Source organism: Capsella rubella, unplaced genomic scaffold, assembly GCF_000375325.1.
Source record: "Capsella rubella cultivar Monte Gargano unplaced genomic scaffold, Caprub1_0 scaffold_2, whole genome shotgun sequence".
Classification (NCBI taxonomy): Eukaryota; Viridiplantae; Streptophyta; class Magnoliopsida; order Brassicales; family Brassicaceae; genus Capsella; species Capsella rubella.
In genome coordinates, this window is record NW_006238922.1 from 12,444,081 (window position 1) to 12,471,893 (window position 27,813).

The following is a 27,813-nucleotide window of genomic DNA, read 5'->3' on the forward strand; positions in this document are numbered from 1 at the left end:
AAGAACTTCCATTATCGTGAAAAACCGTTATAATAAGTAAATGTATACAGGTTCATGTACTGATGATATTAGATGTGATTTTTTTCATTTTTGTAACCATTTTTCTAAAATCAAAACTCAAGATTTTGTACCACACAGCTGAAGGGTACATGATTAGACGCAAACATTTTATTAGAATATTTTTCCTTTGTCAACAAAAATGGAAATAAGTCAAAAAGGGCATATAAGATGATACGTGTATATATCTCTCAAGACTCAAAAGGCTCTTCTTTCCCTGAAGATTTGCCAGCGTGAAAGATTTTCTTCAGGGAGAGAAGAAGAAAAAAAGCAAAAAACAAAACACTCTTTTGTCTCTCTTTAATCTCTCTCAAATCTTCTGTGAATGCTTCAGTTAGAAGCAGGAAGATGAATCTGTTTGTTCTGCATCGACGCAGACACGACATAACAAGGCCTTTGAGTGTTTCAAGCTCCAAAATACACATTATAATGTTCAGGGGAATCTACTGTATCTTGAAGATGTTCTTCAGTTTCACAACTAGCTTCCATTCTTCTATCGATAATTCATCCTGCGATTATTTTGGGTTTTGATTTAGATCCAAGGCTTTTTCTTGTTTTTGTCAAAATGATGATTTCAGGAAAACCCCTTCCTGGGGAAACAACTTACCCGGTAGTTAGTTTTGAGTATGTCAATAGATCTCCTCGAAATGTGACTCACAAGTTCATCTTCCATGTCAAAGTGCCTTCCAAACATCTTCTGTTCTTCAGCATTCGAACCAACAATCTGTGTACCAAAGAAAGCATTCTTTAGAAGATGAATACGTAAAGCTTAAACAGCAACAACCAATAACTCTTTTCTATCTGTAAACAAATGCAAGCTTTGTTGAACATAAGGATCCCATTATTACCTTTATTGCCACCTTGTTGCCCTTCTTGGCATAGTCAACAGGCTTGTGGTTGTTCTCAATCGAGGCAATGCGGCCAATATCTATAAATTCCCTGCCAGGGACACAAATGGGGGTCCCGATCTGAAAACAACAAAGACAGGTCAGAGAGTGTGAACCCTAGGACTAACGTCGCCATGTGTGAGACTTGCAGAAAACGTAGGGAATTAAACATATCATACCTTAAGTATACCCTCGACAACATCAACACCAAGGACTATTGGGTCTTTCTTATTGAAGACACAGTTAGGCAAAATCTGAAGGACACAAGGGAAGACTGCTTCATCCGCTGATTCCTTCTTTTTCTCTTCTTTTATATTCTCAATGTAAGCCTTAAATTGATCGAATAGATGATATATGATATCAGCGCAGAAGATTTTAACTCCCATTTCGTCAGCAAGTTCCCGAGCCTCTGTAGTCACTTTCACGTCAAAAGCCAAAATTGTAGCATATTCCTTTTTCCTCTCAAGCATAACTCCCGCCTTCATTATATCCTTCTTATGCACCGGCCCTATGCCAATACCACTGACAGGTATCTTTACAGCTGGGGTCTTCAAGAATTCAAGCAATGCTTCCAAGGACCCTAATGTAGACGCTTGTACATACACTCCTTCACCACTTTTGTCGATCCTGCTCAAAACTGACTCCATATCTTCCATAGCAGACTCCTTAATTGCCTCGATGTCATCATCAGGTCCAACCACATGCAGGGCAGTACCAGCAATTGCGTGTTCAAGCCCCTTTAAGACATAACCCAAAATTGGGAAACAATATTCAGGATGTGATCCAACATCAGTAAATTCAAAACCAGAGGCTAGCAACTAAGATTATTGTAGTGTCAGTCTAATCACCTGCGCAGTAATCTTGATACCCTGTGCAGCCTTTATTTCTTTGTAATGCAAATAAGTACCCTGAAATATCAGACCAAGAATTCTCATTGTTTATATAAAAGGAACCTAGGAAGCTATATGCATGACCATATTTCTGGAGGAATAACAGAAACAAGACACATGAAGTGGAAATCGAGAATACCTTCACCCGTAACTCCTTCATCGGATGAGGAGTCAGTAATGCTCTAATTGTTGTGACAATAGGTCCCTGAAATATGAGGAAGATATAAGATCTTTTCTAAGTTCTATGTATACCCAGTGCATTACTTGTTTAGGCTTGGAACATAAGTTTTTACTTGCCTGTAGCCCACAAACGACGATTTGATCACCTTCATGGAGTTCACCATTTACCAACACAGCATCAATTGTTGTTCCATGGCCTTCAATAACTTTGACCTCAAGGACAGTACACTGTTCAACAATTTCAAGAAAGGATCAGAATCCTCATGCTGAAGTATTGCAGAAACAAGTGTTACCTAAAGGAGAAAGGAGAAAGACCTGCACTTCGTCGACGTATGTAAGTTTCTCAACCATTGTTTTCTGAGCCCATTGAACCAACCACAGCAAGAGATCTGGAACCCCTTCCCCACTAAAATATCAAGAACCGACGTTACCCAACTATTTCAGATGAATAACTTGTCTGTTATGCAGTAAATTACAAAGAGTAAACAGAGATTTATACCTAATAGCACTAGTAGGAACAATACTGATAGTTTCTCCCATGTCTTTATTCTTGTAATAAAGCTCAGTGTTGAGTCCTTGCTCCTGGAACTGGTTTTTAGTCTGGAATACAAATGAAAAAACATAATTTGAACAATATGTACGCAAAGTGATATACATAAGAAACTCTAAACGTATTATAACATACCTCCTTCAGCTTCTGGTTAAACTCACTTGTAACATCTTTATTTTGTTGCTTCAATGCCTTTACAATGGGAGAATTCTTGCATCTTTGCCATCCATATAGCTTATCCACCTGTACGTGGAAGGTTTAATTTTCCATTGAAGTATTTACAGCATAGAACAAAATATCCTAGCAGAATGACAAGCAGTCTCACCTTATTCAATGCAATGATGAACTCTGTATTCCTCATTCTCAACAGATTTAGAGATTCTATGGTCTGTGGCTCTAACCCATGCATTATGTCAACCACCAAAATTGCAATGTCGCACAAACTTGAACCTCTTGATCGCAGATTCGTGAAGGACTCGTGGCCAGGTGTATCAATAACCAATAGACCTGGCACCTTGAGTGTTGCATCGGCTTTCAGTTCCTTGGTCCTCTCTCGGATGTTCTCCGCAGGGAAATATGTTGCACCAATTTGCTGAGTAATACCTCCAGCCTCGCCTTCCTGAACATTTGTTCCTCTGATGCAATCCAACAGCTTTGTTTTACCAGTATCAACATGACCCATGATGCAGCAAATAGGAGACCGCAGATTTTCCTCGCCCTCTAGAGATTCACTGGGAGCTAAACCTTTACCCTTCTTAGAGGCATCTTTTGCTCGGGTAGCACGTTTTGACCGCGTAGCATCTTCCTCTTCATGTACAGCTTTTACAGCAGCTGTTGTTGGCTTGCCCATACCTGCTGGTTTAGCTGTTGGCTTTTCAGATTCAGGGTCTGTGTAGAAATTCAAACGATTAAGACTAATATCAGACACTGGATGAAACAATAGGAAGACAAACAAATAACAACATTTTATTCTAACCTGAATCATGTGCCTTTGATATAGCATCCTTTAATTCCTTCTTAACCACAGGCTGAGCTTCTTCCTCTTCATCATCAAAATCACCTTTGAGGTTAAGATCAACAGTATCCCAGCTTTTTGCATCCCATTCATCTTCTTCATCATCTTCCTTAGCCTCATTCTCCTGAGCTACATCAGCAGTTTCTAATTTCTCGTCTGTGTTTGCTGACTCTATTAAATCAACCTTTTCAGTGTCTGCTGAACCCCCTTCACCTAAAGGATCTCGTTCATCTGCATGATTCTCTTTTGGTTCTACCTCATCTTCCACCAGAACAGAAGTGTCATTGCCTTTCTGGCGAGATGATTTTTTCTTGTTGGCATAAATGGGACGCTTTGATGAAGTAGCCTCACCATCATTATCTGCGACAGGAAGACCTCCACCAGCAGCCAGGAGCTGATTCTTAAAAGCCTCCCTCTTAAGAGCTTCAGTCCTTTGCTTTGCTGTTAGAAGCTTGCCCTCTTGCTTCTTCCTCAACAGTTTCTCCTTCTCCTTTTCCTTTCTCTTACGCTTAGCCTCCTCAGCTTGCGCCTCAAGCTCTTCCTGCCTCCGGCGCTCCTCTTCCTCCTTCCTCAATTTTTCTTCTTCTTCCTTCTTTTGTCGCTCTTCCGCTTCTTGCCGCCGTGCAAGAGCCTCTTGCATCTCTCTAACATGTTTGGGAATCTTTTTCTCTGCTGCTTTACCCTTTGCATCCTTCTTCTTTGGCTGTTGTGGCTCAGTTATAGATTCTTCTTGTTTTTCCTCCTTAGCCTCTACAGAAGAGGTTGCTGCAGCAGATGCTGCTGCTTTTTTTTCTTTCTCTTTTTCCTTCTTCTTTTTCTTTTTCTTTGCTGCAGCACTCTCAACAGTCTCTTCTGCTCCTTCCTTCTCACCAGCATTCTCTACCGGTGTAACTGCCCCAGGCTGAGCTTGAACTTTCTCTTCTTGGGGCGGCAATGAAGCAGGTCTTCCAGCAGCAGGGGTTTCTCCAAGTTCTGCAAGAAGTTTGTCCAAGTCGTCCTCTTCCTCTACTGTCCTTCCACTCTTATTATTCTTCTTCTTTTTCTTACTCTTTCCAGTTTCTACAGCCTCCGCACTCTTAGTTTCAGACGTTTTAGCTTGACTAGTTTCGTCAGCAACTGAGTCATCACCTAGTGAGGCCAAAACACTGCCGCCCTTCTTTTTAGAAGATTTCTTCTTACCTGAAAACGTGATTTCAGGGCTCTCCTCATCTTCATCTTTGCCAGGTCTAGAGGTTAAGGCATCTGTCTCTTCTTCCTCATCAAGCAAAGCAGCACTAAATGAATTAGTGGTGGTCTTCTTAGCAGATTTGGAGGACTTCTTTTTCTTACCAGAGAAGGTGATAGGAGACTCTTCTTCTTCATCATCATCCTTAGCATCATCATCATCATCACCAAGCGCATCAAAAGCTGATGCCGCAAATGAATTACCGCTTTTTTTACCCTTGTTAGAAGCATGCTTCTTACCAGTAAAACTTATAACTGGCTCATCATCTTTGTCAGCATCAGATTCATGATCCTCTGCATCGTCCTTAACATCTTCATCATCAAGCAAGGCAAAGCTAACAGCGGCAGCAGCACCCTTCTTACCTTTGGACTTCTTCTTGCCAACAAAAGCAATCTCCGGAACATGGTCTTCCTCGGCAACGGAAAGCTTATCAGGAAAATCATCATCGTCATCTAGCTGGGCACCCTTCTTATTACCTTTCTTACCCTTCTTCTTGCCAGTGATAACAACCTTGTCTTCCTCAACAACTTTAGGCTCCTCGGAGAGCTCAGTACCAATAGAGTATTCATCGTCATCGATTTTAACAGCCTTCTTCTTAGATTTAGTAGCACCAACGAGAGATGACGCAGCAGGTTGCGTCTCATCTTCTCCAGCACGAGCACTCGGCTTCTTCCGACCCATTGATAAATTTAAGGGTCGGTTCAAAATTCTTCCGAATAACCAAATCCAGGCCTACAGTATAACGGAAACAAAATTAGGTTTTCAGATCGGCACAACACAATCCTTTTAGTAAACGAAACCACAGGAGAGACTGTGGCTAGGAAAGAGGAGAGAATCGAAGGAAGCTTTACCTTATCTCAGAGAGGAATTAAGCGAGTTCGTTCTAGAGAGAGCGCGGCGTTGTAGACAAGGAGAGACTAAAAACAACAATAGAGAGAGCCAAAACAAAAACCGGCGTGAAGCTTCCTTAGGGTTTGATTACCGATTCTAAAATAAGTCTGTGTTTTTGTAACCGGTTGTTAAATATTTTTCTCCGTTTTCTTTTCGACAATATCAGCTCTAATTTGGTTTTTTTTCCTTTTCCCCTTTTTAATATAGTCATCTCATTTTGTTATTTTTTTTTTTTTCCTTTTTTCGTCAAATAATATTTTGAATGAAATTGGAAGAACTGGTTAGTAAGTTGAAACACAAATATATATCGATAATTTAAATTCATATTTTAATTATATAAATGATTCTAGGATCGAATGATATTAAATTTAATTTAACGATGTAAAATGAATCAAAATCATTGAAATATCCATGATATAAACTATGAAATGACCAGTAAATCATCATAATTTTTTAACAAATATATAAGGTTTCTGTTTTGGTAATATACACGAATAAAAAGTTGGTAGGTAGTGTAATATTCTCTTTTTGGGGAAATCATCATGTAAACATTCAAAAGATTGTGCTAGAAGTTCTTTTATAAGCACATTTCTAAAACATACATTGAGACAAACACATGAAACGATATGATTCAAAAGTCCCAAAACAATTAAAGCTTCCAGGTTATACTTTCTCAACATTTGGACCTCCCAGACAGCCTTGTAAAAGTCGGGGATCTAGAATGCAGCTATATCATACATATACTCACCACAAAACATATTATGCCACAATAGGGCGAGTATCATGTTCCTATGAATCTTTATAACCAGCTCATAGAAGAACATACAGTATTAGAGTATTTATCGTCCCTCATACTCTTGACTTTTACACCAATTTTTTTACAGGTCTTGCCTCGCTAGAATTCAATCAGTTCCAAACTCTTGTTGTAGTAGTAGTCTACTACATCTCAACAAAGATCACTCAAACAATTAGCTATAACTCTCTTATGAGAGTATATGGGACGCTAATCCTAAAAATTAAATGAACATGGGAGAGTTGGTAAAATTAAATCTGAAAATAAAAATCAAGTTACCGACATTATGTCTGACCAAATTATTCCGCCAAAGCCACCACACCGGAAAAGATAGATTTATATCTTAACATCGCCCATGTTTTTGATTTTTCTTCGCCGGTACACACCTTTTTATCTCTTAAAATCAATATTTTCGGGAACAAAATATAATAAAAAAACAAACTGAAAATTCCAAATCGAAAAAAGCTTCTCAGATCTCTCAAGACAGCTCAAGGCGGAGGAGACTTAACGATCATCTGAAATCACCGAAACATGTCCAGCGATAGCAACGATCTAGACGAAGATGAGCTTCTTCAAATGGCCTTGAAAGAGCAGGCTCAGAGAGATCTCACCTATCAGAAGCCTCCTTCTGCATCTGCTCGCAAGCCTGTTGCCAATTTAGTGCAGCAGCCTCGTCAGCAGAAGCCTGCGCCTGCCGCTCCCCCGAAGAAGTCTGCCGCGGCTGTTAGGAAACCTTCTATGGATGAGGATGATGAGTCGGAGGTCGAATTGCTTAGCATTTCTAGCGGGGATGATGATTTGGAGAGGGAAAGGGAAAGAGCTGGTTCCGGTGCCGGTGCCGGTGCCGGCGCCGGGAGAGGAAGAGGTAGCGATGTTCGTGAGAAGGGAAGAGCGAGGAAGGAGGATGATGGTGCTTGGGATGGAGAGGAGCCTGATTGTTGGAAACGGGTTAATGAAGCTGAGGTACTTATTTGTGGCAAGAGTAATCAGTGAATGCTAGAAATTGGCTGCAATTTGTGCTTGTTTCACTGCTATCTGACATAGGCTAATTTGATAGAAATTTCACTCTCTTAGTTAGTTTCTAGTGTGGCCGAACTCAAGGTCAAGGCTATACCTTAGTTTGAGCTATAGCATCATGTTGATTTCTCTTTAATAACGATGATATTTTGGCAGCTTGCCCGTAGGGTTCGCGATATGCGGGAATCAAGAACGGCACCCGTGGTTCAGAAAGTAGAGGGTAAAGTCCCTGCACTTGGCAAGAAAGTGGTTCTGACAAGTTTGCAGTCATTCCCTCGGGGCATGGAATGTATTGATCCACTAAAAATAGGGTAATTTCACTCGTTCGTTTTGCTTACATTGGAAAGCCAGTCAGATACTTTATCCTTGGATATGGTAGAACTTATCTAAACCCGAATTTTTCTACTTCGTAGGATAATAGACAATAAGACATTGAGATTAATCACTGAGTCGTCAGGCAGCCCATCAAAAGCTGAGAAAGTGGATAATACTCTTCGGGGTATGTCTTTATTCACCATATCTACTACAACTCGAGTTGAACAGCTCTAACAATAAAATATTGGAGGGCTCATTCGATATTCAATTTCCAGTTGTCTAATTGTTATGTATCCTCTTCAAATTATTTGCAGAAAAGTTGATTTACTTCTCTGATCATTTTGATCCAAAGCTGTTTCTTTCTCGCATTCACCAAGACACGAGTGCAGCAGATTTGGAGGCTGGTGCCCTTGGCTTGAAAAGTGACTTAAAGGGTCGGAATCTGCAAAGGAAACAATTGGTAAAGGACAATTTTGATTGCTTCGTCTCATGTAAAACGACAATTGATGGTATGTATTATTGCTCTCAACTGAATAATTTATCTTTTTCTTGTCTCATTTTCATGTAAACAACTGAATTCTTAATAGATATTGAGTCAAAACTGAAGCGGATTGAAGAAGACCCCGAAGGGTCAGGAACAACTCATTTGTTCAATTGTATGAAAAGTGTGACATCAAGGGCCAATCTTGCATTTGAGCCTCTTTTTGAGAGACAGGTAAGTATGGCTCTAATTTTCTTTTTTGCTTGTCACTCCCTTTGAATTTGCTGAAGCCTTTTTAAAACACTTATAGGCTCAAGCTGAGAAAATCAGGTCTGTACAAGGAATGCTTCAGAGATTTCGTACTCTGTTCAATTTACCCAGTATCATTCGTAGCAGTATTAGCAAGGGTGAATATGATTTGGCTGTTCGAGAATACAAGAAGGCGAAATCTATTGCTCTCCCTTCTCATGTATGCCTAAAATTTTATTTACACTCTCTTGAGACAGATGCTATCCACTTCCATATAAGCACTGGATCTTCTTTATATTACGATTTTGTTTACTTACATAATAAGGCTATTGACAACATAGAAAAACAAGCTGCTTTCAGGTAAATATACTCAAGCGTGTACTCGAGGAGGTTGAGAAAGTTATGCTGGAATTTAAAGGCACACTATACAAGTCTATGGAAGATCCAAAAATAGACTTCACAAGTGTATGTCAGTTATAATTCTTTTTTTTTTAATGTCAACTAGTGAATGAACTGAGCAATCCTTCATTCATATGTTCACCAAATGAATTTCTCATAGCACTGCTATCCTGTCAACATTGCAGTCATCATTTTTAAGTTCCATTAAGAATATCCCCCTTTACATTTTCACTGTTGTTGTACATGAAGAAAATAACTAAAATCATGTCCTTCGTTAATTTCTTCATTGTTCTCATGTGTACAACTACCTGAAATTTTTTCATACTTTCCTCTTGGAAACTTTGAGAAACGAGGCTTGACGCTTTCCAGTTTATGTACTGGCTTGATATCTGAAGTCTATTTTTTATTATAGCTGGAAAACACTGTGAGGCTTTTGCTGGAGCTGGAACCCGAATCTGATCCTGTGTGGCATTACCTAAATGTTCAGGTCGGTATTTTTAAAGATCTCACTCTTTTACCACCCTCAAGAGTAACTTCTAGCTTGTGAAATCATTCATTTGTTTCCTATGATTGCTGTCATCATTTTCAGCTTAGCACCTTATATAATGTGAAAACTGCACCCTTATGTGTGTGTGTGTGTGTGAGTGTGGCTCCCACACTTTTGTTGCAATCATCGTTTATTTCGTGACATTAGCTTGCTTGGATCTTTAATTTACCAGAATCATAGAATCCACGGCTTGCTTGAGAAATGTACATATGATCATGAAGCAAGGGTGGAAATTTTGCGTCACGAGACTCATGAGAAAGCCATCTCGGATGCGAAGTGGCAACAGATTCAACAAAATGGTGTTCCATATGTAAGTCCAGCATTGAGAATGATATATCACTAAAAGACTATTTGAGATTCAGTTCTATAGATGATAACATGCGTTTATTCAATCCTTTAGTCAGATACTGCATCTTCTATTGAAAATCATGAAGTCCAAGTTGACCTGCAATCAGTGGACTTTCCCAGCGAAGAGATTGATACTTTGAAGGGAAGATACATCAAAAGATTGACTGCTGTACTTGTTCATCATATCCCTGTGTTTTGGAAAACAGCTATATCTATTTTCAGTGGAAAATTTGCCAAGGTATTGGCTATCTTTCTGCCTAGATCCCTATGTAGCCCCAAGAGTAGATAAATTCTTCAGTTATCATTCCTTATGCTGAGGCTGGTACCTACTTATTTCTTTCTTGATATGGAGAGAGTTATTCATCTGAATTTAAATTTGAATTTTTATCTGCCCAGTCCTCCCAAGTTACTGATACTTCAGCCAATAAAGCTGAGGAAAAGGTCACAGAGGCAAGGTATTCAACACATTCTTTGGAAGAAGTTGCTGGGATGATACGCAAGACTATTTCTGTGTATGAAGCAAAGGTGGTATCTTTGTTTCCATTTCTAATTAAGAACCTCTTCTGTGGAGCTTCTCTCCACATTGGAAGGACAACCCTGTGGTATCTGTGCATAAAGTGACTCTAAAGATATTCTTTTCCTGACTACTGTTGTAGGTGAACAGCACATTTTGTGATTTTGATGAATCATGCATTCTACGCCCATTTATGAGTGATGCCATCAACGAAGTATCAAAAGCATGCCAAGCTTTTGAAGCCAAAGAGTCAGCGCCCCACAGTGCTGGTATTCGAACTTCTTCTGAAGCTTGAGCTTTTTGTTTAATTTAAGTATAGATGCTATATTACCTTTTTGGTTATTGCAGTCGTTGCATTGAGAAAAGTCCAGGCGGAAATCACTAAAATTTATATCCAAAGGCTTTGCTCTTGGATGAGGGCTTCCACAGAAGGAATATCAAAAGAGGAGACATGGATCCCAGTTTCTATTCTTGAAAGGAATAGATCTCCATATGCCATCTCTTACTTGCCTCTTGCATTCCGTTCAGTTATTGTCTCTGGAATGGAACAAATCAATCTGTAAGATGAATCGTACTTTGGTAACATATCAAAAACATTTGCATCTGGTGGTTGACTACATACAGAAAGGGCATTATTGCTCTTTATTTATTTTTGAGGAAGTGAAAAACCCATTTTTCCATTGTGTCCAGAGTTCCAGACGTCTATCTTTCTAGTACATACATCAGTGTCTAGTCTACTCAGTATACATTAGAAAAAACAAAATGTGAATAGTCGCTAATTGTGATTGTTAATTGTTGTACCATGATTATGACGTGAATAAAATGACCGCGTACCATGTTGTATGATAGGAAACGTGTCTTGTATGCTTTTCATTGCTATTCAGGAAAACTGCATATACAAATGTCTATTTTCAGTTTTCTTATGTATAGTTTGTTTAGCTGTTGATTTCTGTGTGTACCGTTTTTCAGGATGATTCTCTCTGTCAAAGGTGAAGCTGCTAAATCAGAAGATATGTTTGCCCAAATTGAAGAAATCCTGATATCTGTCAGACTGGCTTTTTTGAACTGTTTTCTGGATTTTGCTGGTACGACCTTTTACCAATTTATTTCATAATATCCACATGCATATGCCCACAGCCCAAATATGCACATAAAAAGGCTCATATATGCAAGCAAATGCACAAACTATAGAGTGAGTGATAAATCTGTGGTATGTTAATTTGTTTTCACCATGTATCAGCGCACTTGGAGCAAATTGGTGCTGATCTTTCCCAAAGCACTTCAAGACAAGAAAACTGGAAAAATGGATATTCTGATGATCATCAGGAAGAACCATCAGCCAACGCCTACGGAAGTGTTGTTGATCCTCACAGGCGATTATTGATGGTCTTGAGTAATATAGGTTATTGCAAAGATGAACTTGCTTCTGAGCTTTACAACAAGTTCAAATATACCTGGCTGCAGTCTAGGTTTGTCTCTGGATAATTAATGTCATTAGAGCTCTTCTGTACATAAATAGTTATCAATGTCTTCTCTGGATGGTAACCAATTTGGAGATATGTACACAATTGTATACTGCTCTCCTGAGTGAATTTGTATATGGTTTTAAAATTCACTAGACTAAGTTTTACTTTGTGTTTTCACTTATTCAGGAGTAAAGATGAAGACACTAGCGATCTTCAAGATCTAGTTATGTCTTTCTCTGGTCTTGGAGAGAAGGTCCTCGAGCATTACACTTTTGCTAAGGTATTGATTTTTTTTTCAGCCGTGTTAGCTAAATAATATTTTTTACTACGTGTTAGATATAGAAATTTAAATATCCGAGAATTTCACCTGTAATTAGGCAAATTTGATCAGAACAGCTGCCACGAATTACTTGCTGGACTCTGGTATTCAGTGGGGATCAGCACCTCAAGTGAAAGTAAGAAATATATGCCTAATATTATTAACTGTTAACCTCTTGACTTTAATGAAGAAAAATAAAGACTGAAATATTTACTCCAATCTTCCAGGGCATACGAGATGCGGCTGTTGAGCTATTGCACACTCTTGTAGCTGTCCATGCAGAGGTGATACTATGGCTCTTTATATCAAGAAATTTTACTGATGATTTTTGCTTCATTATTGTTGAATTCTGATGACTGATAATCAAAATTGTAGGTCTTTGCGGGTGCCAAACCCCTCCTGGAGAAGATTCTTGGGGTTCTGATCGAAGGTCTTATCGACACTTTTCTCAGTCTTGTGGAAGAAAACAGATCAAGTGACCTAAGATCAATTGACGCAAATGGTTTCTGTCAACTGATGTTTGAGGTAACTTCTTGTTCTTTTTACAATAAGAGATCCTGACAAATAAAAACCAGATCTCACTCAAAATTATAATGATAAACAATAAAAAGCGAAAACGACTATACAGAAGCAGAAAAGCTTTGTAGATTTGTGAGTTGCTAATTCTGTTTTTTTCACAATAATTGCTGCAGCTTGAATATTTTGAGACAGTACTGAATCCATATTTTACAAGCGATGCAACCACATCTCTTAAATCTCTACAAGGAACCGTGTTGGAGATAGCTATAGAGAGCATCAGTGAAGCAGTCGAAACCCCAGGGCATAATCGTAGACCTACCCGTGGCAGTGAAGACACTGCTTCTGATGACAAGCAATCTGTTTCAGCAGATGACCTCCTCGTAACATATTCCCTTCTCTTTCCAACAAATTCCATCAAAATTTCAAAACCTCAATTTTGATCAGTTTTTTTTTTTTTTCTGGTGAACAGGCGTTAACGAAACAGTGTTCAAACGAATTGCTACAACCAGAGTTGGAGAGAACTCGTGTGAATACAGCATGCTTTGCAGAGTCAACACCATTGGAGCCAACGCCTCCGTTGCCCAAAGCTTCCTACTCTTCCTTCAGAGGATCGATGGACTCTCCAAGCAGAAACTACAGAGGCTCACAATCATCTGGTTCCCCGATTCATGCTCGACCCAGACGGAGATAATAAATAAGATAGCAACTTTTTTATTTTATTTTTTGTTTTGAGTACAACATCAGTCTCTTTTTTGTACGTAAATGGTCATAATTCTCTCTTGTTTTTTTTTTTTTTTTTCTGTTTCTGGTGCACCTATTGTTTGTTGCACTTCTTCAGAATCTATCTTTTTATTTGTGAATTCAGATAAATGGGTGTGTAATTGAGATATCACACGATGAAAGTATCAAAAACCTGTGGGAGATGAAGACACATATCCGAGTAACGATGAAAATTTAAGCAACTTGGCCTCTTCAAAGGTTTTTGAGTTAAGACAAGAAGTAACTAAACACACCAATACAATAGTCACAAAGGACCTCCAAAGAGATTGGTTTTTTTTCCTTAAACCTAGGATTCAGATATGAGTTTTAACTCAGGCTGTCCTCAGTGGTGGAGCCACCAATATTACTCCATCTCCTCTCACAAACAGAAACTCAATCTTCCGCTTTGTTGTCTGCAATCAAAGATAGTAAAAGAAACAAATCACATACAGGGACTAGACCAGAAACTAGCACAACAAGAGGAGTCTCAACAACTAATGAGTACCTAAGAAGCTTAAAAGAGTCAGTTATATAGCAATTCCCTTCTGTTTTGCTCTAACAACTTAACATTCTTGTAGGATAATGACAATATCAGATGTTACTTTTTCAATTCGGGGAGTTAAAAGTAAATGTATTACACAGCTACAAAACAGACTCATCGAGCTATATATATGAATGTCAAAGCAATCAATAAAGCTCAATTTATCCATAAATCCTTATTGAGTCAGGAAAAGCACACGTACCCGAACAATCTCTTCGTATGTTTCGTCATCGATTTCAATTGTTGTGATAGTTTCTTCAACATCACCAAGAATCATATTCAAATGCTGATCAAACGCCTGCTCGGATAACAAAAAAATCAAACCTTTTCAGCTCTAAGAGTGTAGAAATCGTCTACTATTTACTAACTCTGTTCAGGATTGGATATAAACCAACCCATAAATTCCCAATTCGAACTTTTTGAAAACTGAAACATCAAAAGCAAAACCCTATACTTTCCCCTGAAAATACCAAATTCGATACGAAACAGTGAAATCAGCAACAGCAAAATAAACAAAGTCACAAAAATTCACACAAAATATATAAGTGGAACGAGTTCTTCGTAGTTACAAATTCAAGGTATTACTATAGAGACCCACAAAGGAGAGCAAAGAAGATACGTACGTGAAGCTTGCCGCGAAGCTCGCGGTCTGAACGGAGCTTGACATAGATTCTCTCGTCAAGACTCAGCCGAATCAGATCTAGTGGCTCCCTCACGGTGGCGTCCTCCTCGCCGGACATTGTGTAAGACAGAGATATCTTCCCACTAGAAACACTTCTCGGAAGGTTTTGGTTCAGACGAATCAGATACAAACTCTGCTCTCGCGGACACGAACACGAGTTTAACAATTTCGTTCTACAAATAAGATTTTTACTTTACATACCATATGGGCTACGAATAAGAATTTGTATCATATGGGTAAAGGCCCAACAGATAAAATATTAGGCCCATAAATAAACCTACCGTTGACTCACAATTTATTTAGATTCAGTCAATGGCTTCTGCATAAGCTTCATAAAAATTAGCTAAAATATATGTAAAGAGATACTTTAAAATAAATATAAATTTTGATGGAAAGTTTAACCAAAAATATAAATTACGATATTAAATATGAAGTTTTCACATGTTTTTCATGTTATGTTTTATTTTTCGAGTTTTGTAACGCTTAACGGTTCCATAAAATAAGAATACGTCGAAAAACATAACAATTTCTCGAGAATAGATTCGATGCAGAAATCCCGTGATATTTTACACAACGTATTTTAAAAAAACAAAACAAAAAAAAGCGTTTCTATAATGTAATACCAATCAGCTTTAAAGCTATATACAAAAAAAAACAGTTTTATTAATAAATTTAATATGAAACTAAAATTAGAACAAGATATGAGAAATATTTATAACGCTTTTAAACTTTTTTCTTCTTTTAGTTTTGTAACGTTTAACAGTTCTATAAAATAAGCACACGTGTGAGAGTTGAAGGTAAAGATACTCTTAGCTAGCTATTGAAGTTGAAGGTAAAGATATATTATTCATAATTTGTAATGTAATAATCTTGGTGATACAGAAAGTGGTTATCTTCTCGATGGTTGATTATGTCCTGTAAATCATCAATGAAAAATGAAAAGAATGTTCAAAACTCCCAACCTCTAAATTGGCTCTCTATTCCATAAGCTTTTACCTTTTACTTTCAGGTGTAAATTGAAGAAATGTGGTATGGACTAGTGAACTAGAAGGTTGGCCCAAAACAAATGTTGTATGGGCTAGTAGAAATACAATTAGGCCATGGCATTATACCCACAGAAAAGTTAAGGTAAATGCATGACTGTTTTTTAATATTTATCAAGCCTTTTGTATTACTGTTAATTGCATAAGATTGGGAAGAAACATAAAAAGGTGAAAATATGAAATGCGTGATCGAAATATCGGAAAAAAAAAAAAAAAAAAAAAGCAAAAAGAAGAATGTGAGTGAGAAGTTGGCTTTGTTTTATCAAATCTTTTCACCTCTTTTTTTCTTTTTTTTGCCCTTTCCTTGTTCACAAGAGCCTCTCCTCTTCTCTTTATTTTTAATCTTTCAAATTTGTTTTGCCTTTTCTTCTTTTTTTTTCTCATTTCCTTTTTTCCCATATTATCATTACCCAAAAAAAAAAACAAAGTGTTCGTAACTAACCAAACTACGCAATGAACAATGTCATTTCATAAATTTATCAAATCAAAAGTTAAATTCGTATAAGAAAAAACTAACAGTGTTAGTATTTTGCTTAACGTGTACATAAAAAAAAATAAAAAAAAGAGAAACAAGCTTTTACATGACGATAAACACCCTATTAAAAAAACCCCCATGTTCCAACTCAAAACACATCACCTGATTTAATAAGCTTAAATTGTACTTTTTCCAATAATAAAAAATCAGTGGATATATATTAACAACAAATAACAAAAGTACACAAAGAACAAAAAATAAAATAAAATAAAATTTGGTTAAATCAGTAAGAGAGAGAGGAAAGATGAGCTGGAGACAGATAAACTTTGAGAGGTAAAAAAACCACATGGGGGAGGGGAAGATGAATGAAAGTGGTGCCCCGTTGATAACTCTTCTCTCTCCCCCAACATGTGCACATACTCACCTTTGCCCTTTCATTTCTTTTTCTACCCCTTTCTTTCTCCTTCTTCTTAATTCTTACCCCCCACTTCTTTCTTCTTTCTTTTTTACACACCCCTTCCCAACCTCAACCTTAATTAATTACGCAGTAAATCACATTATCATGTTATTACACTCAAAACTATATATACTGTTATATTTAAACGTTCATCGTCTTTGTCTAAGATTAAACCGAATAGTTGAAGTATCTAACATGGTTTAAATTTGCTAGGGCTTTACTCGTATAATTTTATACATATCTTATGGCAGCAGCAGCAGCAGCAGAATCTGTTTGTTTATTTTATTCTTTGAATTTATATATACAAAGTATATTTTTTATTCTCCGGGTGATTTGTGTGAATCCTCCCTCCCTCGAGTACCAATGCTTCCATTTTAAAATTAGTTTTTTTCTGTTTGTTATGTCCATACGATATTTTTATATCCATGAATCATGATAATTAGGTAGATCATATAATACTTTTTTATATATATACTGATGTAGACATGTTAATCATCCTCATCACTCGTCAAACAATCCCAGTCACATTCACACATTGTCTTTAGAGAGAGAGAGAGTTTAGTAGTAATTATATATTTATGTATGCAAGTTAAATCAAAAAAACCACAGCATTTTAAAAATGTCGGTTCTGTTTCGACTTATAATTTTTGTCGGTTGTATAAAACTCGTAAAGAAGCGCACCTTAAACCGTACATCACTGATCATAACCATAATTGTAAATTGTAATTGATACTCTATAGAAGAAGCACCATAAAAAAACGGATTAGCTCATTAGCATAAAAAAGTCAGAATACAAAATTACGACAGCGAAGCACCTTCACATGATTCCAAAATCCGCCGTTAAATATATATCTCATGCTGTATATGTGAGAAAAATAATAATGAATTCAATATATATACTAATATACACATAGATAAATAGAGAACGTATATAATAAGTCCACTCATATACGCTACTATGTGGATTATATTTTAACCTAAGCAAATAGTATAGTTTATCATAACTTTCTTTTTTTTGAAACAGTAGTTTATCATAACTTGTAGTTTCTGATTGGCACAAACAATTCGCATTTTTACATTTCTGTAAAAAATAATTAACAGAGAAATCTAAACAAGTTATTAAGTAATTTTTTTGGTTTTGCAGTTGAAAGTTTATTACGAATGGTCAATATATGCCAAAATGAATAACGGAGCGTTGAATAATAGTATCGTGACAAGAACAAAGCAAAACACTAGAGGCAGAGTACATTAAATCCACGTAGGAAAATGAGTTGAGAAGATGCTTATTACTGCTTAGTTCGGACGACTTCGGACCACAACAATTACAGTCCTTCACAGTCACACTGACACACATATTCGTGTGTGTGTGTGTGTAAAAATACAGTATATAGTTCTGTGTGTGTGTGTGTGATTTTCCGTGCAAACACATATTTGTGTGTATAGCGTATATATACGTGTGTATGATTTTCCGTGCAGAGGCCACTCGTGCGAGTAATGATGGTAACTAAAGCTGATCTTAGAATTGTCTCCTAAGTTAATATTACCACACAAGAAAAAAATAGTAGTTGAGTACTACTACTTCTTACTAGTTTATTTTCCTCAATAGTAGTCTTATGGAGTACTAAAAAGTTTTAAAAGTTGTGGTTGTAGAAAGAATAAAATTATAAAAATGGATCAAACTACAACACAAAATTCCACCTTCAATATTTTCTTTTGTTGGTGTAAATTGGTGCAGTAATTTAGATGGGTCCATATATAGCTCCTTCTTCAAAACCACTTGCATCTTCCTTTTTATCTTTTCCACCTTAAAAATTACCATGGCCCATCAATAATTGAATTACTTAAGCTTTATTCTACACTAATGTCTCTGTTCCTTTTTCTAATTGTGTTTTCTAGTTTCTACCTAATTCTTAATCTCTAATTTGTTAGTTTCTTTAGCACCTAGGGTTTGTAGTTTGTATACTCTCCATATTTGGGAAAATAGTAATCATATAGTACTATTTACCTTTCGTTATGGATACATCATTTTTTATGCGATTATATATCATATTAGATCATTGCATGTATATTCCGCATATAATTCACTAATTAAATTATGTTAATGAACATTGTGTATTAATTTTGTAAGTATGAATTAACGCAAATAGTCTATATTGATATAAGTTTTTATATATACACGTTGCTTGGATTTGATAACATTTTACTTTATCTAAAACCAAAAAGACGACACCACTCTTTCCTTTAAGATTAATATCTTTCACTAAAACATAGTGTAGAACGCATATTTTTGTAAAACAACAACATATATATATATATATATATAGATGCATATAACATAAAATGATACGCAATACTATTTTTTGAGACCCGTTATTATAATAGGTCGTTTTCAACTCCGAAGTGCACCTACGAAAAAGACCCACGACAGATCAAAATATATACTTTATTAGTATAATAATAATGTAAAAAGATTATAAAAAAAATTGTAACGTTAAGGGTCGAGCCATGCGAAAATCGAGTGGCTATTATATGATTTCGTAGAAAGGAAAAAAAAAATCATATTGAATGCTTTTAGGAGTCAGCTACCCAAAAGGATGGTCCCTGATATCACATTTCAATACGTTTTCGTGTAATTCATTAAATAACTCAAATCTAACGCTATTTACTGCCTAATCATGCTGTGAATTTCGATGAACATTCCTAATCGCTTTACCTCAACGCTATGTCCTGAGTAGGTTGATAAATTAACCTTCAATCTTCATTATGTACACAAATTTGCTGCGTTTGGAGAGAAATTATGCAGTTCATGCATTTCAAACAAGGATCATTCTAAAATTTTACCCAAAAAAAAAAAAAAACATTGAATATTTTGTATCAACTGATTGTTCAGATAGAGACACTGTGATTATGCTAACCCAAAAAATTCTAAAAGCTGGGAAAGATTTAAGTCATCAGTACTACTGTATCAAAATTATGCTAGCTATAATATATGTCCCCTAGTACTAAATAAATTTTTAAAGCAAAGTTCGAACGGAGTATTTCCCAAGCTCACTAAGTTATAATACTTGTTAAGATCCTACCAATAATGTTGTCTTAAGAGGGCACACTAAATTTACCAAAATACTTAAAAGCTTGTAGAAATAAACTATTCCTAGCATAACTCAATATCTAAAATAACCCGACTTGGTCATGTAAGAATTTTGTAGGTTAAAACGGGACGTTGGAGAAATTAATATTCTTAACCATTGACAATGATTGTACTTTAGGTTAGTCATCGTTTTAACTTTATAAGTGTTTAAATAATTGATTTAGTTGAATAACGACCGTCAAAATCAGTTTGATAATTAAGAATAAGAGATGATGCAAAATAAATATAAAATATTAAAAAAACTTGAATAACGGAGGCTGATATATATATATGTAATGTATGGCCTCAAGGGGAAATGGTCACCATTTACTTCAATCCCGAAAACGACTTACATCTAACTACTTCCCTTCCAACACATCCTTTTATGTGTTATTATTGCTTTTTTTTAATTATTCTTTTGCTCATACAAAATTGATTCATTGCTCATAAAATGGTCACCTTTAATGTGTGCTCTTGTTATATAGTGTGTGGATGATCATCACTACTGCGAAAACAATTGGCGTGAATGCGATCAGGGAGGGGACAAACCCAGCTAATCAGTTAATCAGGATGGTTTAGTTTATTCAAAACGTTGAGAGCTAAAGAAACATTCTTAGATTAATTGCTTAAAATTTTCTTTTAAAGAGAAACCTCAATGATTAAAGGTCTATGAGATCCACGTTAGGGTTGAAATAGTAATTTTTGAATAATACGTAAAGCAAAGTTTTATGATCCTCCATCTCCACCAACTTTTTTTTTTACGTTTTACTTTTTACCCCCTAAAATATATTATCTTACAAGTTTATCTATGATTAGCAGCGTAAGTATGTACAAAACTAGTAAGTTTTTCAAACTAAGACCATAAGTAAACAAAATGACTTTGAGATTGCATTTTAAGACAAAGTTTAGCTGGACGGACAAAAACCAAACTTAATAGTTATAATCACCACCACCGTCTTTACGCGCAGCTGTCGATAAGTCTCTCTGCAATAATTTTTTATTTTATTTTGGTAGCAGTAGTAGTAAGTGGTAACATATAAATTATTGGTAATTAAAATTATTAATCCTTCCGTTTCCTTCATATATATCTTTTTGTGCCCACTTTTTTCCATCATTGCACATACACCCCATGATGATAAAACTCTTGTTTTTCTTTTTTAAACAACACCAAATTTACGCTCTCTTTGTTTTTCTCTTACTATAAAATATTATAAAAACAGTTTCCACTATGATTATTCTTTATTATGAACTAAAATTAAGCAGTGATTAGTTTCCTATGCTTTGCAAAGAGTATCTATTAAAAAGTAGTACATACAAAAGTTATAGTAATACACTTTTAATTTTGGTCATATTATTTAATTGTTTAGTGTAATGCTCCCAAATTGATACAATATAATCACTTAAAATTAAAACCTATAAATTGATATTCAAGATATTAGTCTTCTTATATTTTACAAAATGTGTCAGAAAGATTGGCATGGTGATTGGAGAAATGGATTTGAAAAAGATATGGAAACACTAAAAATGAACTACAACATTGTTTAGTGGTTACACTTTAACTTTCATTAAATGTCTTAAAATTTCTAAAATAATTTATTTTTGTTATTATTTAAGCTAAAATAAATAATATTTTTTTTTATAAAACGTTACGTTTGTAACTATTAAATATATTTACAGCCAAAATCTTTACAACAACTTTTTCTACAACAGTCCACAGTAACAATTAAAACTAGGCGCCCATGTTCAATACGTGTACCTTAATTTCACATTTTGGAAATCAACCACAAATTACTAAATATAATTACTAAATATCTATATTATATTATTATTATTTACGTTACGTTGGTTCGAACTATATATTATTTAAAAAACTAACTTTAAATCCAAAAATATTAAAACACCTTAATTTATAAACTTAATGAAATTTCTCTATTTTTAACTCCAAAACAAAATCCAATTAAGTCATTTGATGATAGTTATTTAACTTTATACAAATGTTGATAATAGTAACAAAAAAAAAGAGTTGAATACTAATTTACATTTACCCAAAAATCAGAATACGGAGGAGAGAGAGATGGTGAAGATTCCATTTTGGCACAAACAAAGGAAAAGAGTATCAATAAAAGTCCATATATTAAAATAAAAATAGGTAAGAAAAAAGAAATACATCAATTATATTATATATATATTTATATATGGCTCCTTGAGATTGACAAGCAGATCTCATCACCAGAAATTTATATAAATTAAAATTGAAAAAGAAAAAAAAAAGACAAGAAAAGAAAAGAGAAAAGATTAACTTAGGTATTTACAAAACTCTCTAACACACCATAAAACCCTGCGCCTGCAGATTTCACTCTTCTTCCTCTCTCTCTCTCATGTAAACTCTCTCTCTCTTCTCTGTTTCTTTATCTCTCCCTTTTTTTTTCCCTTCTCTAAATTTTTATTTTTTTCCCTTTTTTTTTAAAAAAAATTTCATTATTCATTTCTGTAACTTCTCCTCCGTCAAAGACAGAGAGAGGGTGGGAAAAACAAAACAAGTCGATTAAAAATCAAAACTTTAAAAAACGATGATGCAACTTGGTGGTGGTACTCCGACGACGGCCACTACTACAGCCGCTTCAACCGCTACTACAACTGCACCACCGCCGCCGCCACCGCCACCGGCACAATCGAACGATTCAGCCGCAACAGAAGCTGCAGCGGCAGCAGCGGTCGGGGCGTTTGAGGTGTCGGAAGAGATGAACGAGAGAGGGTTCGGAGGGAATCGTTGGCCGCGGCAGGAAACGCTAGCGTTGCTGAAAATACGATCTGATATGGGAATAGCGTTTCGAGACGCCAGCGTTAAAGGTCCCTTATGGGAAGAGGTTTCTAGGTTCGCGTTTTCTTACCCCTTCCCCTTTTATTCCTTTACCCTCTTTTTTTGGTAATTATCTTATTCCCACTCTTTCTCTTTTCTCCCACTGGAGATTTTGATCTTATTGGAAATGATTATGAAAGCTTTGTTTTTTTCTTTTTCAATTGACCACCACAGTGTCTTTAAGATCTGGTTTTTGATTTCTTGTCTGATGAGATTTGGTTCAAAAGTTTAAATTTTTCGTTTTTGGGTTGCTTGAATTTCGCCGAATTTGTAAGAATTGTCTCTCTTTTTTCAAGTATAGTTCATTGAGATTCAGATTCAGACAGTTCTTCAAGTGGGTTTAATTAAATAAATTCAAACTTTGTTTTAAATATAATTAACAGTTAATTTTTAGATAAAATAAGTTGAGTCATGTTTTATTCATGAGTCTTTTCACATGCTGATTTCACCTAAATCAAAATTCGTCCTTTCTTTTTTAATCTTTATCACAAATATAAAGTTTTGATATTTTTACTGAGGGATGAATTTTTCTTGATCAGGAAAATGGCGGAGCTTGGTTACATAAGGAACGCAAAGAAATGCAAAGAGAAATTCGAAAACGTATACAAATACCACAAACGAACCAAAGAAGGCCGTACCGGTAAATCCGATGGCAAAACTTATCGCTTCTTTGATCAATTGGAAGCTCTCGAGACTCAATCAACGACCTCGCATCACCACCACCACAACAACAACAACAACTCCTCCATCTTCTCTACTCCTCCTCCGGTAACCACCGTTCTGCCGTCGGTAGCAACACTTCCGTCTTCGTCAATTCCTCCGTATACTCTTCCTTCCTTCCCAAACATCTCCGCCGACTTCTTATCGGATAATTCGACGTCGTCTTCGTCTTCTTACTCGACTTCTTCTGATATGGACATGGGCGGCGCTACGACGAATAGGAAGAAGAGGAAAAGGAAATGGAAGGACTTTTTCGAGCGGCTGATGAAACAAGTTGTTGATAAACAAGAGGACCTTCAACGCAAGTTCTTGGAGGCTGTTGAGAAGCGAGAGCACGAGAGGTTGGTTAGAGAAGAATCTTGGAGGGTTCAAGAGATTGCTAGAATCAACCGCGAACACGAGATCTTAGCTCAAGAACGCTCTATGTCCGCTGCTAAAGACGCCGCTGTTATGGCCTTTCTTCAAAAGCTATCAGAGAAGCAACCCAACCACCCAACGGTACCGCAACCGCAACAGGTTCGACCGCAAATGCAGCTTAACAATAACAACAATCAGCAGCAAACGCAGCCTCCTCCTCCGCTTCCGCAGCCAATTCAAGCTCTTGTACCGACGACTTCAGACACTGTGAAAACGGACAATGGGGATCAGCATATGACTCCAGCTTCAGCTTCGGGGTCGGCGAGCTCGTCGCGGTGGCCGAAGGTGGAGATAGAAGCTCTGATAAAGCTGAGGACGAATCTTGATTCGAAATATCAAGAGAACGGGCCAAAAGGACCACTGTGGGAAGAGATATCAGCGGGAATGAGAAGGTTAGGATTCAACAGGAACTCAAAGAGGTGCAAAGAGAAATGGGAAAACATAAACAAATACTTCAAGAAAGTCAAAGAGAGCAACAAGAAACGTCCCGAAGATTCCAAGACTTGTCCTTACTTTCACCAGCTCGATGCTTTATATAGAGAACGCAACAAGTTCCATAGCAGCAGCAACAACAACAACATCGCATCTTCTTCCTCAGCTTCGGGTCTTGTTAAACCGGATAATTCTGTTCCGTTGATGGTCCAACCGGAGCAGCAGTGGCCTCCGGCGCCGGTAACGGCTACGGTAACTGCGGCAGTGGCAGCGGCACAGCAGCCTGATCAGCATCCGCAGCCGTCGGATCAGAACTTCGATGATGAAGAAGGCACAGAAGAAGAATACGAGGAGGATGAGGATGAGGACGAGGACGAGGAGAATGAAGAAGAGGAAGGAGGTGAGTTTGAGCTGGTGCCTAGCAGCAATAACACCAACAAGACGACGAATAATCTTTAATGGTGATGAGGATGATGCGAGTTCGATTCGGAGTGGCGGTGAAAAAATTAGTAATCTTTTATTTCTTCCTTTTTTAAATTTTGATACAGGAGAAGATGAGAAATTATATATTGGAAGGGGGGTTTGTTTTTTCTGTCTTTTTTTCTTTTGATCTTTTGATTTTTATTAAGTTATACTGAAGAGAGATTTAATATGTTAAAACCAAAAAAATAAAAAATAAATGTGATTTAATTATTATTTTATATTTTTTTGTTTCGGGGAGGGGGGGATATACAAACAAATAAATATAAATTGTGGTAATTGAGAGAGGGGACAATGTGGGGTTTTGATAAGTGAATAATAAAAACTGTGACATTGTAATAATGTTTTTTTTTTACCAAAATGAATGGTTCTTGGTGGTGAAGATGTGTGGGTTATTTGTTTGTGTACATATTATTGGTATTTGTTTTTGTGTACATTATTATTATGAAAATGAAAATAAAAAATAAAAAAGAAAGGTGGGACTGAGAGTTACTTACTCATCCTTTTCAGTAACAGTTTCTCCTCCTTGGTAAGATAAATATACATAAAAACTTTATATTAAAAATCGTAAGAGATAAATTGGGAAAAAAAAAAAAAAAGAGAGAAGATGCCAAGTTTCACATGCACACAATGGAGAGAGCGTGGGGTTCGGGGTCCACGTCGAGAAAAAGGAATCTTATTACTCTTTTACACCTTTACACTTACAGCAGCACTGTGTCTTCTTCTTCTTCTTCTTCGTTGCCCTAAAAACGCAATACTCTCTCTTCTTTTTTTCTTTTTTTTAAAGGGTGGTTTCGTAAATTCTTAATATCGAACGCACGTGACAGATCCAACCCATTACTACGAAAATAAAAAAAGAAACTCATATTTGAGAGGCGATGATGATAGATGAGATGATGATAATTCGGTGTGTGTGTATGTCACCAATTTAATTCATATGTAAGTACTATCGACGACACATGTTTGGTCGCATCTCCTGATCTGTTTAACCGGTCACAGATTTTGATGTATCCCTATCTACCGATGATCCTCCTGACTTTTCTCTTACGCTTACGCTTTTACGTTTTTACCTTTTCTTAACTAAGGATGATTAGCACATGATGATATGCCATATCAATCATACGACTTACATATAATGTTTTCGAAGATATATATATTATTCCACATGTCACCAATTTTATGAAGATCATATATATGTGTATATCCAAGCTTGCTTTTTACGTTAAGTAATATTACAAATTAAGATGCGGTACTTGATCATGATGGGTTATGTTAATCCTCGCTGTTTTTATTCTATATGTTTTGCAAACTATATATATATATGAATGCTACATTACACTCAATTTTAATATTATTATCATTTATATATAGATAAATAACTACTATGATTTTATTACCTAATCGACATTTAACATTTACATCTTACGTTATTACTTTATATTATGTAGAGATTTATTTTTGGGTCCGATTGGGTTGAGACTTGTTTTCTTCTCATGGTTGTGTGTGGGTGTGTTTATTTATTTTTTTCATCTAATAGTATAGGCAAAAACCAAACACATGCTTTACAAAAACAAGAAACCAACCTGGATATGATGGAGAAGCACTCCGAATCCAAATCGACTAATAATTTACTAAACCACACCTCAATCGAAATTAAGGTGATTATACAAAAGAATGAGTTTGATCACATCCTGAGATGAACCCAAACAATGAGGACATGACACTCTCTTCTCGACAAAAGCTCTCTATTCAGCCGCAAAGGATGACCGTACGTGTTTGCAACATAAGATTGAATCTTGTGCTTACTCGTATATTTACATACAACTTTTAAATTAAAGGTATATTACTTGTCTCTGAATCTTTAAAACCTAGACACGAATCTACAAACATATCGTCTCACCCAACCTTCGAACTTTCGAAGTTGGAAGAAAGGAGCTATATACCATTATATTGGTAATTATTTATTGTCTTTTCCACCCTCTTTAATTTGCAATATAATATGTGACACATGCGAGCCCACACTTTTAATTTGTTTGGTGTGTGTTATCGTTTATTTGGATCAGATTTTGGATAACAACCACTTAATATTCTGTTTACGTTTCATGTTTCTTCTTAGCATAAGCAAAGTCTTTAGCTAGTTTGTACCGTTGAATTATATATAGAAGAACATCAACATCTTTCTCGCTACAACTAATTTCAAACTGCGAGTTTTAAATGATTAAACATGGCAATAAGTAGACTTTTAAAGTAAACGAAAAGGACTTGTGTAAGAAATATATATACTACTCCTTTTTTTATCAGTTATTGAAAACTTAACTTTGATGGTCCACCGTCGTCCACGGACGTAGATCAGTTTGATGATATATGAATTTATTTTGTATACGTCCATAAATTTCTCTGTGTGTTTATTGGATGTTCTTTTGAAAATAATTCAAGATTCTTTTTTCTTTATCGATCGGTTTTTAATTTTCCTTGTGTGGGCAATAATTTCTCACCAAGCGACCTACTTACTATCAATTCTGTATCATGATGTGTCTTCATATATTTATATAGAGATGTAATAATAGAGGTTTGATTTTTTTTTTTTTTTGACTTAGTCCAATTCTTTGAGAAATTTGTATCATTCTTATATTATATATATGCATATTAAAAATTAAGATTATTAATTGATGTTCTGATGAGACATTGCAAATTACACTTGCACAGCTATATGCATAAGGGTGAATTAAATTTTTATACTCAGTTGACTGCAAAATTAAGAATATAGCATTTATATTTGTATAATTAGTTTTCTCTCATCAACTTGTATAAGTGGACAAAAATATCCTTTTGCATTTAACAAATTATTTAGCAAGATAATAATATAAGTATCGATGATAGTGTTATCAAATACATAAGTAAAATCATGTTATAAGTTAGATGAATAACTATTAAATTACAATGATAACAATATATATATACATATAAGTTTATAAATATATCGTGTTAAATTGTTAAGTTTATATTTACACATATAACCACTATTTTATCAATCCAGACCGATATATAATTTTGTTTTAATTGTAAAATCTAAACCCTAACCACTATTTTATCAACCCAAACCGATATATAATTTTGTTTAAATTGTAAAATCTAAACCCTAACCACTATTTTATCAA

The 27,813-nt window shown here is 35.8% G+C and overlaps 4 protein-coding genes across 4 annotated transcripts; 2 read left to right on the top strand and 2 right to left on the bottom strand.

Moving 5' to 3' along the window:
- Positions 1-144: 144 nt before the first annotated feature.
- Positions 145-5,804, bottom strand: LOC17896480 (eukaryotic translation initiation factor 5B). The gene is made up of 13 exons (XM_006300590.2): positions 5,656-5,804; positions 3,541-5,536; positions 2,890-3,452; positions 2,700-2,807; positions 2,514-2,614; positions 2,330-2,420; positions 2,132-2,242; positions 1,974-2,039; positions 1,793-1,852; positions 1,124-1,681; positions 906-1,025; positions 665-781; positions 145-566 (listed from the first exon to the last, which is right to left on the bottom strand). Exons 2-13 carry the CDS (start codon positions 5,483-5,485, stop codon positions 501-503), a joined length of 3,906 nt encoding a protein of 1,301 aa, XP_006300652.1. The 5' UTR covers positions 5,486-5,536; positions 5,656-5,804; the 3' UTR covers positions 145-500.
- A 1,029-nt stretch (positions 5,805-6,833) lies between these two features.
- LOC17896371 (exocyst complex component SEC5A) lies at positions 6,834-13,554 on the top strand. The gene is made up of 21 exons (XM_006301869.2): positions 6,834-7,451; positions 7,662-7,816; positions 7,919-8,004; positions 8,135-8,329; positions 8,408-8,535; positions 8,612-8,770; positions 8,911-9,015; positions 9,362-9,436; positions 9,669-9,806; positions 9,897-10,082; positions 10,241-10,369; positions 10,501-10,627; positions 10,707-10,917; positions 11,328-11,443; positions 11,599-11,827; positions 12,011-12,104; positions 12,202-12,279; positions 12,371-12,427; positions 12,519-12,668; positions 12,836-13,042; positions 13,132-13,554. Exons 1-21 carry the CDS (start codon positions 7,020-7,022, stop codon positions 13,351-13,353), a joined length of 3,279 nt encoding a protein of 1,092 aa, XP_006301931.1. The 5' UTR covers positions 6,834-7,019; the 3' UTR covers positions 13,354-13,554.
- A 43-nt stretch (positions 13,555-13,597) lies between these two features.
- LOC17894643 (sm-like protein LSM3B) lies at positions 13,598-14,802 on the bottom strand. Its single transcript, XM_006300293.2, has 3 exons — positions 14,586-14,802; positions 14,165-14,260; positions 13,598-13,834 (listed from the first exon to the last, which is right to left on the bottom strand). The coding sequence occupies exons 1-3, from the start codon at positions 14,700-14,702 to the stop codon at positions 13,754-13,756; spliced, it is 294 nt and encodes a 97-aa protein (XP_006300355.2). The 5' UTR covers positions 14,703-14,802; the 3' UTR covers positions 13,598-13,753.
- Positions 14,803-22,013: 7,211 nt separating this feature from the next.
- Positions 22,014-24,876, top strand: LOC17894248 (trihelix transcription factor GT-2). Its single transcript, XM_006301972.2, has 2 exons — positions 22,014-22,621; positions 23,146-24,876. Exons 1-2 carry the CDS (start codon positions 22,317-22,319, stop codon positions 24,632-24,634), a joined length of 1,794 nt encoding a protein of 597 aa, XP_006302034.1. The 5' UTR covers positions 22,014-22,316; the 3' UTR covers positions 24,635-24,876.
- The last annotated feature ends 2,937 nt before the right edge of the window (positions 24,877-27,813 follow it).